Source organism: Colletotrichum godetiae (genome assembly GCF_030913485.1).
Source record: "Colletotrichum godetiae strain CBS 193.32 chromosome Unknown BDP55scaffold_1, whole genome shotgun sequence".
NCBI classification, from domain to species: Eukaryota; Fungi; Ascomycota; class Sordariomycetes; order Glomerellales; family Glomerellaceae; genus Colletotrichum; species Colletotrichum godetiae.
Window position 1 is genome coordinate 351,250 of NW_026851249.1, and position 14,484 is coordinate 365,733.

The 14,484-nt window shown below is 53.7% G+C and overlaps 3 protein-coding genes across 3 annotated transcripts; 2 read left to right on the forward strand and 1 right to left on the reverse strand.

The window, feature by feature from the left end:
* The first annotated feature begins 142 nt into the window (after positions 1 to 142).
* On the forward strand, positions 143 to 1,499 carry BDP55DRAFT_639911 (CHCH domain-containing protein). The gene is made up of 4 exons (XM_060573295.1): positions 143 to 274; positions 398 to 625; positions 781 to 913; positions 1,006 to 1,499. The coding sequence occupies exons 1-4, from the start codon at positions 255 to 257 to the stop codon at positions 1,144 to 1,146; spliced, it is 522 nt and encodes a 173-aa protein (XP_060436678.1). The 5' UTR covers positions 143 to 254; the 3' UTR covers positions 1,147 to 1,499.
* Positions 1,500 to 10,568: 9,069 nt separating this feature from the next.
* Positions 10,569 to 11,841, forward strand: BDP55DRAFT_3298 (CAP domain-containing protein). Its single transcript, XM_060566836.1, has 3 exons — positions 10,569 to 11,256; positions 11,308 to 11,612; positions 11,666 to 11,841. Exons 1-3 carry the CDS (start codon positions 10,697 to 10,699, stop codon positions 11,734 to 11,736), a joined length of 936 nt encoding a protein of 311 aa, XP_060436679.1. The 5' UTR covers positions 10,569 to 10,696; the 3' UTR covers positions 11,737 to 11,841.
* Positions 11,842 to 12,808: 967 nt separating this feature from the next.
* Positions 12,809 to 13,459, reverse strand: BDP55DRAFT_639918 (uncharacterized protein). The gene has a single exon (XM_060573296.1). The coding sequence runs from the start codon at positions 13,288 to 13,290 to the stop codon at positions 13,108 to 13,110; it is 183 nt and encodes a 60-aa protein (XP_060436680.1). The 5' UTR covers positions 13,291 to 13,459; the 3' UTR covers positions 12,809 to 13,107.
* Positions 13,460 to 14,484: the final 1,025 nt, after the last annotated feature.

Below are 14,484 nucleotides of genomic sequence, written 5' to 3' on the forward strand. Positions count from 1 at the left end.
GCTGCAGCAGCCTTCACCGGGCGCCACACTTTCCCAGACCGAGCCACCTTGCAACCGCACTGGGGCCACAGCCACACCAGCTCCACTTCAGCCTCGCCCCCAACCGATCCAATCAGGCGCCTCCTAAATCGACCTCACATCAATTCGTGGTAGTGTCCATTGCCCGGAAAGCTTGCTCTGGAGACTATCCGAACTGCCAAAACCGACCGCTCCCTTCCGCCCCCCTCCCAGCTCCCATCACCACAATCACAGCCATGGCTAACCGACGGCCTCAGTACGTTCTCCGTTCTCCTCCCAGGCCGGACAGGCCGGCCAATTGAGCCCAGTCGCCGCCGACCAAGACCCCGGGCCGTTCGCGATACAGAGAGCTTGAGATTGGCTAACACCCAGCGTCCAGGTTCAACCAGCAGTTCCAGGTCGACACGACCCCTCTGCCCGACGACATTCCCAAGGTCAAGGAGATTGGTGCCAGCTCGGCGCCTCTTCTGTCGGCGTCCTACTTCATCGGCGCCCGTTGCCGCGAATACAATGACGACTTCATGCAGTGCAAGACGGACAGCGCGGGCCGCGGCGAGTTCGATTGTTTGAAGGAGGGCCGTCGGGTCACCAGATGCGCCTCCAGCGTGTACGTTGAATCCATTGCGGTCCCGGCGGGTTTGGTTGTTATGGTGCCAAGGGGTACCGCTCAATTGCGCCCGAATGCCGCAGACAATGGGTCGCGAGAGCAGATGGCTTTTGAAGGGGATATCAAATCGCTGACATGGCAATGACTCTACACAGGCTGAAGGATATCAACACTCACTGCCTCGAGCAGTTCAAGGCCCACTGGACCTGCATCGAGAACCGCAACCACCAGCTCTACCAGTGCCGACCAGCCGAGTGGAAGCTCAACAAATGTGTCTACGAGAACCTGGTACGTCACAATCCCGCGATCTCGGTCCAATACGAGGGAGAGCCTTTCCCCTCAGGTGGAGATATAAACGTCGCAACTAACACGCAACGTAGAAACTCGAAAAGAACATCCCCGACCAGCGCCCCGGCGTCACCCCCGTCGAGCTCCGCCACCACATGATCTACGCCGACCAAGCCATTAACACCCTCGAGGGCAAGCCCTTCATCCCCCCGTCAAAGCAACAAGCATCGTAGAGGTATAGCAAGAGAGCAGACGGCGATATGGGGGGTTTTGGCGACTTCTTCCGCGTGAGCGCGCGGAGGGGACTTTGGGTGCTTTGTGTTGAAGATGTAGGACTCGGAACTAGGCGATAGAAAACGCTGTGTACATATGTCATCAATCAGAGTTGGGATCAAACCAATGGCTTCACTTTTATCAGAACAACATCTTTCCGACCTATTTCAGATGTGTCCCACTTGGTCTGATGTATACTACAGCTTTAGTCAAATGCTCGTACTTCAATGTTCTACGTTCGAGAGAGGGCCCTGGGAAGCACGCAGATGGTTTCTCGTCAGACATCAGCGACTCACTCTATGTTGATATCGCGGTCTACATTTCTTCAGACACCTCTCACAGCAAAACAAGAAATCTGATCGAGTTAGCAAAAGAGTTCACCCCGTCCGGTGGCGAATGGGGGCTACATCTCTTGCGCACTTGTTGGGAATCGAACTCGAAGCCTGTCGTCGAGTAGGCTGTGGGCGTAATCTGATTGTTGACCTTTAACCATTCCACCACCACGCCACAGTTTGACCTGACCCCCGACCTAGAGGGCGCCTGCTGTACTGGTGACGAGAATGGAGTTGAGGGGGGGTATATACCTTTGGGTTTGCTCCCGTGGGTGTATTGTGTATAGACCAGATGAATATACGGCACCTACACGTGATCCTGTTTTGCCCAGCCCCCCGGGTTGTTGATGGTTATTTGGGTATTTCGGGGGATATGAGAAATAAGCCCTTTGCCTTAGCTAGAAACTTCTTGTGATAAAAGAACTTTAGACTTCTGTAGCTACTACCCTAGATGTAACGATCATGTTGTGTCATGAGAAGCCAAGACAGCCTATAGTAGATAAGTTGTAGTAGGTAGTCGACCAGCAACACCACAACCAGAAAGTTCACAGCACCATCAATAACATGCCTTCCCCAGATGAAAGGCTATCCCTCTCTCTCCCACCAGGAAGCCGAGGTATCTGCCCGAGGTATCACAGCAAAGAAGTAATTGCCAGTCAGCTTTCGAAGTCTTTTAAGCCTTCTTGCGAGCCTCTCACTCACACGCTGCTACCAGTCTCAGCTGAGGTTCACCGTCAGAGACTGTCTCTGGCCTCTCACACCCGCCAGTAACAGCCGCAAGTCATCTATCCTACCTTCCCCCAGACAATCCACTTACCGAAGCCTCGCAGATCCGAGTTGTCTCTCACAATAGAACCAGAGCCGAGGCCCAGTGTACGTACAGAAACCTGGCAACTTCTGTCGCAACTACTACCATTCTCTAGCTCACGTGTACATGAGTGGCGGGTTCATAGATTCATAGACCGACCGTAAGGGCCTCGTCACCCTAACTCTGCCTTGCCAAAATCTCACAAGGGATATGTGACGTTACACGCACATCGATGCCCAGGTTCCCTTCCCAACCACTGAGATCGGAAGGAGTGAAAAAAAAAAAAACAAAGTAAGCTTTGTCTCTGAGCTGTCAGAAGATGCAGTATCCAGCTGTCAGTGGGTAGCCGAGACATAAAGGGTCTGCATGATATGGGAGGGTTCGGTTATGCCTTCTAGCGTAACGACGATTAGAAGGACCTAGCATATTCTCTAGACCTGTCATATGGTATTCGGTTCAGCTGCGGTTTGGTCCTATCTCAGGGAGTGAGTAAGAAAGCGTAGTTCTTGGGATATGAGCAGCCGCTCCGGCATACACGATGTGAGGCCAGTTGAGTAGCGAGCATGGCGAATTCGAAGTTCCTAACAAAGCCGACTTTAACCCGATAGAGCTGGCTACCGACACTGCTGCCGGGTAAGAAATCCCTCCTTTGGGCAAGACGGGCCGGTGTATCGCAGCCTAACTATGAAGACTTAATCAACCTCCGACTCGGGGCTTCACACGGCACAGGACGCCACAATCTTTGATCACCACCTTTGACGAGCCGTAGACACCTTTGTGGTCCCATACCTTGTTATTTGCAACCTACCTGGCCATACACAGTCCGCGCACCCTCTATAGCCCATCAAGTTGGAATATTCTGTGAAAGAAAGTACACTTTGGCCGAGCGGGTCAGAGTGCGGCTTCTCCTCCACTGACGCGAACCCGCCATATAAAGTCTACAGGTTGCCTGGCGTGTCGCTGTAGCAGCATGGATGTCAGTTCGAAGCTCCCCTTTTACCCCCCCTCCCCCCCTTCTTATTCTGATTTTGCTCTCTTCATTCTGCCTATCACTGTCGCTCGAGAATTCAAGAGTAGATGGTCCGGCTGAAATACGACTGAGTTAGGGTATGGTGCCACGAACGGGATTTGAACCCCAGCCCAACTTCCCTTGCAGACCTTCCGTTTTACGTAGACTACCTGCCCAGAGAGGCGAACGCCACAAAGAAAACAGCATGCCGCTGCTTGGTGGCTAGGACGTTGTGTTATGTGTCATGTGTCAGAGGACATGGGCAGACAGATGTAGCAAGAGATGGTAGAGTGCAGATAGAGGGAGCTGACGGGCCATTCTTTTTCTACGCGACGGGCGGCCCAGATATCTAGGCGACGAAGGCAGCCCGACTTTGGCTGTCGCGACGGCTTATTGGGCTGTTTGAGGAGGTGCTACAGGTTCTGGAAAAGCCGTTGAGACACAATCTCCCGGAAGAGGGACGAGAAGGGGAGGACCAGCTGGCTAGAACGTATGTTCCATTAACTCTAAATGTCTCTATCCGAGGCATTGGGCTGGGGACTTGGATTCCGATGCCACCGCGAGGGGCAAAGCATACGAAATCAATGTCTTTGTCTAGATAGCCCAGAACCTTGATACCGCTAACCGGCAGAAACTTATGCTTCCATCCAGGAGGAGTCGTATAAGTCTTGGAAGTAGCCATTCATGTATTCTCCCCAGTTGTTCGATCTGGGAATCAGAGTGCGGGGGCATATCAGATCCGAGAAGCGCAGCAGTATCGTCGTACAGTGTCCAGACCTGACCAAGTGTTATAGATTTGCCACATCGAGCAACCATTGCTAAGACGGCACATGCTGATCGATTCTCCGTCGTTGAAGGATTGGGTATCTTCAAACCAGGAAGTCCTTTTTCTTTTTGTCTAAGACACTGGACTAGATGGTGAACCCCGTGTTCAGATCCTGCGGCATTAGACCCCTTGGATCTGACTCCTTCATTGAGACCTCGTCAGCATCTCAAAAGAAATAATGCTTAGGTATTGGGATTCCCGCCACCGTAATGTGCCAGAGGAAGCAATCCGAACATGTTTGACGCTGTCGTGAAACCGCCGTTGGCTTGACGTCAGGGTTCTCCTGTCGACAATATGAGCGGAGGGGAGATGGAGGGGTTCCATCATGCCAGGCGCTTAAAGCGTTAGGGTAGCGCAACCAGAACTCCCGGGCGCCGAGCGACGAGGTCGCAAAAATTGGCCGCAGCGACGTCAAACAATCTGATTTAGCCCATGTCGAAGTATTTGGGCGATCCAGTGATTTACGGCCAACCGAATGCAATTTGAACTGCAAAGTCCAAACAGAAGGCGTGAGGTTCTGCTTCGCTCGTTCTGGCAAACGAGACCGTCAACCGGCCTTGTCCGCAGCTAGCGCTTCAAGAGAAAGCTGGCGCTCTTTTCTCAGATTTGCTTCGAAGGATTCGCAGCTTAGCAAGCAAGCAAGCGGGACTAAGATTTTTGTGCGGCATTAGCTTGCCGGGATGGCTTGGAGGTGGGCCGATGTTGATATCCGCAGTCTGATGATAGCCTTGAGCTCCAGCAACGGCCGGGTCTTGGGATCTTGGGATCCGTAATGGAGATGCCGTCTTCCCCGGGGACGGACGTTCTGAACGCTGACATGATGTGCCGCGAGGCCCGCGGTTCGCCGGCAGTGGTAAAAAGAGGGACGCGGGGCAGAGAAAAACTCACCAAAATCTCCTTGGTCAAAATTAAGGATGTTTGGTGCCCTGGAAATAAACGATACCTCATTTCCTGGTGGGTGCGCAACCTCAAGGTGGTCCTGTCTGAACCCTGTCCCGCTATCTCGATGGTCGTGCCGCCCCATGACTGAGTGTGGTTGGACTGCGAGCAGCAGGGGAAAGAAACGCCTGATTATCTGGCAGCTTTGCGTTCATATGCATAGAGAAATGAGATGAACCGACAAAGACAGAGGGGGTTCCCTGGCGGTCAGGCTCTAGCCATCCAGGATAGCGATGTCGGAGACGTCCCCTCGTCTCCGCAATTAGTTTCACCACATGGGTGGTAGTTTAAGCTGCTGGAAGCCTGCAGAATGGAAGCCAATATCTGAGCCATAGTATACCATCCCGCGTACGAATGCTTGGAGATGGGATGACATTCACATCTGAGGGGAGTTGGAGAAGAAGAGATGAAGCCTTCTGCTCCAGGGACCGAGTGTCATTGGCGACTGGCATGGTTGCATTCAACTACTGTCGGGGAATGCATCTGTGCATCTCCCATCTGCAGGGGAGGAAACTTCCGAGCCATCATCGGCGGACTAACCCAACGTCTTGTCGCTCTGCTGTGTGCGCAGCAGCTAGATCAGTTCGGTTTCCAGACTTTTCAGCTCAAGGCCGTCAAGTCAGGTCTCGTGCCAAAGCCAAGTAGATGGTGGGAATGTCGTCCCTGACAGGCCGCTAAGTGACAATGGTGGACATACGCAGTAGTCACACCAGACGCGCTGGACTGAATCGTGAAAGAGCCTGGTGTCTGTGGTTTGACCTATGGCATTGGCCACCCGAGATCGTCGGGGGGTTGGTCGCCAAGAAGGCGGGACTGTTCGATGGAGGGTCAATCTGTTGTGCTGGCTGTCTGGCACACACGCCATCTCGATTAATGCTGCTGATCACGGCTCCAGTCTGGCGAAGAAGGGGCCAGATTGGCTTTCGGGAGAAGGCCGTCTCAAACTTTGGTGGTTGGAAGATGCTGCCCACGCGGGGACTAACGTCAAGTAGCAGCGGGAGACGATTCTGAAGCGATCGTTGACGCATGGCATCGTTTCTGCCGTGATCCATTGCATTTATTGCATCTCTCCGAATGATCAGGTGCCGTACTCCGTAGTCCAAGTCATCCCCAACCACGACATCCAGCGGCGTTGTGGTCGGCCGTGCATGGTGTAAGTGATGGCGTTAGTGTCCCGCTGCCGTCGGAAGTCATGTAGCGCTCGGGCGAGTAAGTAGTATCCTCTTCGGCGGTTGCCGCACCAGAAAAGCGCCTACGGGGACTTTGTAGCTGAAGAGGCGTCTTCGGGATGCATGGCATTCGTTGCATATTCTGCAATCGGGCGAGCAACACCACGCGGCTTGCTTCCACGGGGTCAACCGTCAAGTATCCTGCTGTGGGATGACCCTGGGGATGCATGGCATGGCATGGAATGGATCTTGACTCCTTCTCCATCGCCTAGGCTCCTTGGGAGGAATCGAGGATGGAGGTTATCGATGCAGGTCAGGTTCCGCTTCGGCGTCCATCAGCCGTGCCGACTGCCCATAGCTGATAACGAGAGAGGGATCCGTATCCATACTTGCATCTGGCGTCTGCGTTTCTACCCCGGAAAGGCAGCATGATGGTGTTGTAGTGGGCAGCCGGAAGATTTTGCAGCTTCATCTCGCTCATTGTGAGTTCCATACAGGGATGCCAGGTTTTGTTCCTGGTTGGTCGTCATCGGTAATCAGACGTCAAGAGATGCGTCGTGTGCGATGAGACGCTGACAGGATGACAGAAGCGGCACAGGTGGTGATATGGAGAGGGGGCCAACAAAAGTCTCCACGAAGTGTAATGAGGTCATTTGGCGAGACAGCGGAAGAGACGGCCAAGGTGATGCGGTAGTAAAGTTTAACGCAGACTGCCGACCGGGGATGGTTGACAGGAGCACAGCGTGTGGACATACGTGGTCCCCAGCATTGCAGCGATCGACCCGATGAAAGCGCCATCGCTTGATGGAGAGTCTGAGAGACAGAGAGAGAAAACAGTGTTAAATGGGCGGTAAGCTGGGTATCCGTACAACGAGAGAAACCATAAAAACAGAGAAACGAGATGTTCTATGGTGGCTCTTTGGTGAGTCTGGCATGCCGCAGAATAGAACGAATGGGGATGGTGCACAGTCCAGTACGTCCACGCAACGCTTTGAGCAATTCGCGGAAAGACTGGATGAACGGGTCCCCACCGAAATTAAGGCCGTTTCAGACGGGTGGATCTCCCCGGGCCAAGTGGCTGTTTGATGGAGACGTCCAGCAGACCCTTGCAGCAATCAGGGCAAGAACGACTGCGTCTGCAAGGCACCGGCTCGGTCAGCCGTTGGTATTGAACCAATGGGACGAGGCTACTGCATGCTACCGCTTGGGGATTGGCCAAAGATGCCGGGAAACCAGGAGTCGGGACGTGGGCGGGAGGGCAACATCCCATCGTCCCATGGGAGGAAAGTGCAAGGGAGGGGGTGGAAGGGGGGGGCGTGTGGAAGGAACGAGGCGCCGGGACGAGGGGCGGAGTGAAGGTGCGCTAGCTGATATTGGCAACAACCAAACCAAAGAAACAGGCGCTGGGGAATCTGCAAGCCCCTTTTCCCCCTCCATTCGGCTCATCGCTATCGTGAATACCGCTAACAATTGCGGACAAGCTGATAGTGTCAGCTGTCATGGTGTCCTAGTCAGCCAAGGCCGTTGCGGTGTTTTCTAAAGAAGTTGAGGAGTCAGGGACAGGAGCGCGCTATCACCGGCACTGACGACGAAGGGCATCGGGATCCAGGACTCGGCAGGGTAGTTGACTCTCAGACTTCTTCAGCTTGACGCTTGAATCCGCTCCTTGATACACCTTGGCTTGAGTTTTGTGGTTGAGACCCGTTGTCATGGTGAAGGGTTGACCTTTGCTGTCCACATTTACGGATATCCGTATCAGAGGATGGATCATGGACAATGGGAGAAAAACAAGGGATCGATGTCTAGATCACGTTGTATAATTGACCTCATCTAGGCGTGCAGGTTCACCGCATGCAGTAATCTAGACCGGCAAAATCGGCCTCTCTGGATCGGGAAGCTGACCCAGTGATAGACATCATCTGGACCAAGGTGCATTGCGGTGCCGCGGTGGGAGGAGCCAAGATGCGAGGATCTCCTCGTTGCATGGTGCGAGATTGGGAAGCAGAACCCTGGACAAGGTGAGCTGAGATGCTGCGGTGCATGCTGGGCTGAAGAGCTGACCGTCGGTGAGGCGTAATTTACAGCATTGTGCTTCTATTCCTACTGTTGCTGTGCAGACTGCAGCCTGTGATGCTAGGTGTTGAGGTCTGTTCCCCAATAGTCTGGATGAAATAGAGTATTTTGACTTTGTTCCTACCCGCCTTGATGCCTTCTTCCATGACGATCAATCTACCTGTGCATCTGTTCTTGAGGGGCCGTAGGTTTTCACAGCAAGTTACCTAATATTAGCTAAGGCACTGACGTGTGTTCCCGAGGGTGGAAGTGAGAAGGGACCGTTCGAAAAGCCATCGTTGGTCCTTCCCAAGCTCCCTCTCTTCCGTCCCTTCCTTCCTTCTATTGCCTCTACATTCACCAAAACCCGTTCCTTCCTTCCCTTGGATGGTGGTGGAGGAGAGGGGGAAATCATGGATGATATGTCCACCCCCACATGACCTCGATTCAATCTTCAACCCACCCCTCCCACTTACACCAGGCACACGCTGCAGTTCGTCCCTTCCACAGTTCATCGTGACCCCGGACAAACCAAACAACCCAATTTCTTTTTTGGCCTGCGCAGCTCTTGCTTTGCTTGTCTCGCCTCCAGGTCATCGCCCTTCATCACCGTTGCCTCCACCTTTTCTTAACCCGGATTCCGCTCCACGGACCACGAACACTTGACCCTCGTCACGCTTCTTGGCTTTTGAATCTGCGCTGTATCCTGTCGCCTGCAACGCAACGCAGCAACAGTGTTTGTTCCTTCCTTCCTGCAGGGTTCACTTTTGCACTCCCGTCGTCCCGTCCTGCGTTCCTTCGCTCGTTTTCTTTTTTTTCCCTCGCAAATCTCACGCCTCCCCACACGCCAGGGCAGCATCCAGCGCTAACCTGGACCTCACACCACCACTCATCTCACTCACTCACTCACTCACTCACACACCCCCCATATCGCCTCCATATCCACACTTACGCAGCGGTAGTCATTTCGACCCCGTCAACTCAACTACCACAGTCCACTAGCAATATCACTCACCATTCAGCAACCTAGCCCAGGCGCTATCCACGGTCCGTGGTACAACCCACGCACACCAACATCCTCACCAACACTGCATATCGCCCCCGGCTGCCCTGGATTCTACCCTTGTCTGGACTAGACTTGCACTGGACCCAACGCTCAGACTCTAGTCTCTCTCCGCCCAGTCCCTCGATCCCAGTCGCGCGGGTTTCCGTCGTCCTGTCCGCTCCCTTTTAGTAGCCAGACGTCGCCATCCAGAACATCTTGTCTTTCCTTCTTGCTTCACCACCTCCCAGGAGACCACTTCGTTCGACTCCCTTCACCCCCCTTCTCTTCTCCCGCCTAGGCCTCGGTCGCCATCGTGTCTGTTTGACACCGTCCATTCCTTTTAAAACCAATCACATCGCCCCCAGGTCCCGACCTCGAATTCCCTCTTTTCCTGCACCCTCAACCTTCCAGGATAGAAGGATAGGCTACCGACATTCCTTACGGTTCTATACCCAACAAGCATCAGGCTTCTTGTCACTCCTTCGCAACTTTTTCTCACGAGACTTCTTTTTTTTCCGGCTCACCACCCCAAAAAAGATTTTACGACTTCCATCGTCCGACCGGCAACTCCTTCCCAACTTCAACAACACAACCGTTGTTCAACCACACTCTTTCTACATCACCACCAGGTCCTTGACGGAACCGTATCAGCAGTGCTCGATCACCACACAGCTGGCTCTGAGAATTACCTCACGTCACAAACTCTTCCCAACACAACTACCACCTTCGGACCAGATCCCGGTAGCCAGATTCCGCGAATCTCTTCAAGACATCAAAAACTCAAAAAAGGTGAGTGGCACTGATCCAGACTACCTTCCTCCCCACATTCCCCACCACATCTTCATTCCCATCGCGTCAATGGCATTGTTTGGAACAACGTTTTCGAGACAGTCGAATGCCACCGCGATACAGCCCGCTCCTGCCGACAATAGACAAAGAGCCTTGTTGCTCTTTGTTCATTGTCTCGCTCGACACGTGTGCTCACTTGACTCACGCTTGGTTGAACAACGAGTTCGCCTGGGCCCGGGTCGATGGCATCGAGTCGTGTCAGCTGGCGTGCCAGCGTGCGACTAAGGCTGAGTCTCTCGTCACCTCATGGGGGACATATATCAGGCTGGTGTTTCCTGATGTTGCTCGAGATGCTTGTCTTACCCCTGCTTCATCACATTCTTTTTCCTCAGCAAGCCCGCGCTCATTCGCACTTTCCATTTATTTCACTTCACTCACTTCACTTCACTTCATCTTCCTTCACTCAGATATCACCACTTCGCGGGCGAAGCTAACCATCATTCAGACTCATCCTCGTTGATCTCACAATCCAACCTTCAAAATGAAGTCTTCCATCGTTCTTGCCGCCACTGGCGCCGTCCTGGCCATGGGTGCCGCCATCGATCCCCGTGCCATGGAGACCGTCTTGGACATCACCTACGTGACTGTCACCGTCACCGAGGGCGTCCCCATCGAGACTCCCGCTGCCACTCCCTCCAGCAGCCTTCCCCCCAAGGTCGAGGAGACCCCTGCGCCCGCGCCTGTCTTCTCTACCATCACCACTAAGCGTCGGTCCCGCACTCCCAAGGCTTCCACTACCCCGACTCCCACCCCGACCCCGACTCCCACTCCTACTCCCACTCCCACCCCTGAGCCGGTTGTCGAGCAGCCCGTCGCTTCTGAGCCCGCTGCCTCCTCTTCTGCCGCTCCCGTCGCCTCCGTCGTCGAGACTACCCAGTCCACTCCCAGCACCGCTGCCACCGTCAGCGACCTTCAGACTGCCGCCATTGATTCCCACAACATTCACCGTTCCAATCACTCTGCTCCCGCTCTGACCTGGGATGCCGACCTTGCCAGCTACGCTCTCATCACTGCCAAGACCTGCGTCTTCGAGCACGACATGTAAGTGCCAATATGAACCGCAAGTCCATTTCATTTCTAACCTTAATCTAGGACTACTGGTGGTGGCGGTTACGGCCAGAACCTCGCCATGTGGGGTGCCACTGGTTCCGAGAACTTGGGTGAGGCCAAGGCTGCCCAGCGCGCCATTACCGAGCAGTGGTACAACGGCGAGCTCAACCTCTACACCGGCTACGGCCAGGCCAGCCCTGACATGACCAACTTCCTCCAGTGGGGTCACTTCTCCCAGTTGGTCTGGGTTGACACTACCAAGGTTGGCTGCGGTGTCTACTACTGCGCCGCCGGTACCCTCAGTTCCATTGGCAGCTGGTACACCGTCTGCAACTACAAGTCCCAGGGTAAGTTGATCATTCCCCTCTCTTACATATCTGAGATACTAATGAGAATCCAGGCAACGTGATTGGCAGCTTCGACAAGAACGTCCTGCCTCCCGGCAGCGCCGCCACCGTGAACGTCGCCTAAGTGTCGTGACACGCAACTGCATTTGCACCCTTCGTGTTGCCCGCTTGAAGCATAACTGGGTTTTATTTGCGACACGGCCACTGGGTACGACTGCGGATGAGCTCCGTCGCATTAGCGAGGCATTTCTTCTCTTCTACCGCTGTACTTTAACAGGAGATCGCTTGACCTTTTTTCGATCTCCTTGTCCCTCTCCTGGGACCCTTTGAATCATGCGCTTTGGTCGCCTACGAATGGCATGGGCAACTATTCTCTTCATACGAACACGTCCTCAAAGCACTCGCGTGATGGGGAAAAACGTCTTTTTTGCGCCGGCTGAGACCATGATTCAAGGACCACTGGACATTGATGATGATGCATTTACGGATCTGGCGTGGAACAAAGAAAATCATTTTGGGGAAAGGGAACCAACCCACCATGGAACATTGCATTTTTTCTCGTCTTTCGATTCTTGGCCTGGTTATTGGTCCCTTGCAGTCATTTACCCGGCCTGTCACTTGACAGGCGTCTGGGTTATGAATCTGCATGGGCGAGCCACGGCACCCTGTTTATGACTCTTTTGGTTCTTTGTACCTATGGTTCTCTGCGACTTGAATTTCGGGTTTAGGGAGGCTAGGCAATGGGATCCATGAATTTTATGGTTTCGCAAAATATGTTCTCGAGGACACAAACTGGTCGTGACGAATGGTGAACTGAAGTATTGAGTGATGTTCGATGTTCGTGTGCTTGGTGTCTCTCTTTCTTTCCGTCTTGATACACATGTATCCTTGATACTTGATAGGATCGCCATGCAATATTGCCGGATTTCGCTGGCTCGTCAGCTTGACTGTGTCGTGTGTCGTTATTCTGTGCACCGTTGTGAAGTGACATTTCGATCGTGCACACATCGGCCGCTCCGATGTGCGAGGACTCCAGAACTCGAGGTATGTGTGATTACGGTCGAGGGTGCCGCACAAAGGGATTGTAGTAGGTCGGCTATTTTCTCCCAAGCATCCTTGGCCTGGTATTCAGCTGAGTGAGTACTTGGAAAGTGAACACCACTGACTGCTAGACGACTTGCAGAAGGGGATGGATTCTTCTTTTTCAAGTTCTCGACGAGTTTGTACTCCTGAAGCGCACCGCCACCTGACGGCGCGTGTGTTCTCTGTGCTGTGGCAGTGTGGCCCGCCCCTGAGTCCAACGGCATTGTGAAACGTGCTGCTGCGGCTGATGGCTGTAAAGACGGCGTGGGTTCGGATGGGGATTGGAGATGGGACGGTTGGGTATGTGGGTGTGTGGGGTCTGGTGGTCAACCGTCAACGTTGTTTCTTTCAATCTGCGACTTTGCACTATCCGCGTGTATACTAGATGGCCGACTTCTGCGCCTCTGTGCCTCTAAGAAAGGGGCAAAATACTAGTTGGCTCAACATGGCTGTGTTCAGAGTATACTATGGGAAGCGTCAAAGATAGCGGGGGTTGCGGGTATGTGGGAGGATACTTCGCTATCGATGGGGGTTTGGATGTTGGAGAGAAAGAGATGCTGGAGAGGATTAGGCGGCGATGAGAGGGTTGTGTCATTTTTCTTGAGCGCTGTAGGCATTTGGGTCTTGGTTTTTCTTTGGACTGGTATATGGAGGTGTTGATCGATGCTAATGAGATCTTGTGCGTGTAAAGGGTGTCCCTCTTGCGAGGTTTCCTTGTTGCTGACTGGTGTTTCGTTTAGATGTAAGCCTTGAAAATGTGGACGTCCATGCTGACGACTCTTTATTCCTTATTCTATATCATACACCGCTCAGGGCATGATGATGTTTGATGGTCTTTTGGATGGGGGACGAAGCCAGGTATCCTTCGCAGCATCCCTCCGTGGTTTTCCGTACTTCCGTCCACACTCAACCTTAAAACCAGCCTGGCACACCACGTCCGAATAGTACAGCTGTCACCCACCCGACGGAGCTCAAAACCTCACCGCTTCGAAGAGAAATGAGAGCAGGAATCCGGAATCCTTCTCATCAAAGTCCAAGCCGGCGATCTTCCTCACATGGGGGGGGGGGGGTAAACAAACGCCGACGGGTTTTTGGATCTAAACCCGGAGAACGCGGCGCTGGCCGGGCGGACGAGGGAGCGGAAGCGGGGTACTTAGTCGCGCCGAGGGGCGACGGAAGATCACGCTTTGACGGCGGCTTTTCCCGGTGGTGGAAAGTCGTTCCGCGATCCAGTGGCTTTTGGGATGATGGTCGTCGAAGGACAAGAAAGTGAGGGGAGGAACGCACCGGAAGAGTTGGGTTCTCCTTAAATCATTTTGCATGTCTCTCGGGGATGCTTAGAATACTGATCAAGGCGGTACCACCATCCTTGTCACGCTTCATTCACAACATAGCCAGTTTCCTTTGTCAAGGAAGATGGCCGATGACATGGGCGAAGTCTACGAGCAGCTGACGCCGAGGGGATATGTCTCTGGCTTTTGGAAGATGACGTGCGGCGGACTGCCCGCACCGAATTGGGATACGACGTGGGCCAGCGAGCCGAGTGTCCCGCCGTTCAAGAGTAAGATTCCCCGGAAGGATCTCGCGAGACAGCATGAAGGGTGTGCGGATGACGTCGGGGAGGTTGTGGGGAATGAAGGAGGGAAGAGGTCAGAGTAAGTCGTTCCTCCTCGCAGATCTTCAATGATCTCCTGACGGAAACCACTTTTCCAGGACGGCGTCCAGCGTCGCGGCTGGTGTGGATTTTTCTTCAATCCACTTTCCTTATCCTACTATTTCTCTCCCACCG

Bases quoted from the DNA above. Each gene is read 5' to 3' on its own strand.
- BDP55DRAFT_639911 (XM_060573295.1), top strand. From the start codon at position 255: ATGGCTAACCGACGGCCTCA. The intron at 275-397 runs GTACGTTCTCCG...CCCAGCGTCCAG, and splicing joins ATGGCTAACCGACGGCCTCA to GTTCAACCAGCAGTTCCAGG. The intron at 626-780 runs GTACGTTGAATC...GACTCTACACAG, and splicing joins ACCAGATGCGCCTCCAGCGT to GCTGAAGGATATCAACACTC.
- BDP55DRAFT_3298 (XM_060566836.1), top strand. From the start codon at position 10,697: ATGAAGTCTTCCATCGTTCTTGCCGCCACTGGCGCCGTCCTGGCCATG. The intron at 11,257-11,307 runs GTAAGTGCCAAT...ACCTTAATCTAG, and splicing joins TGCGTCTTCGAGCACGACAT to GACTACTGGTGGTGGCGGTT. The intron at 11,613-11,665 runs GTAAGTTGATCA...ATGAGAATCCAG, and splicing joins CTGCAACTACAAGTCCCAGG to GCAACGTGATTGGCAGCTTC.
- BDP55DRAFT_639918 (XM_060573296.1), bottom strand. From the start codon at position 13,290: ATGACACAACCCTCTCATCGCCGCCTAATCCTCTCCAGCATCTCTTTC.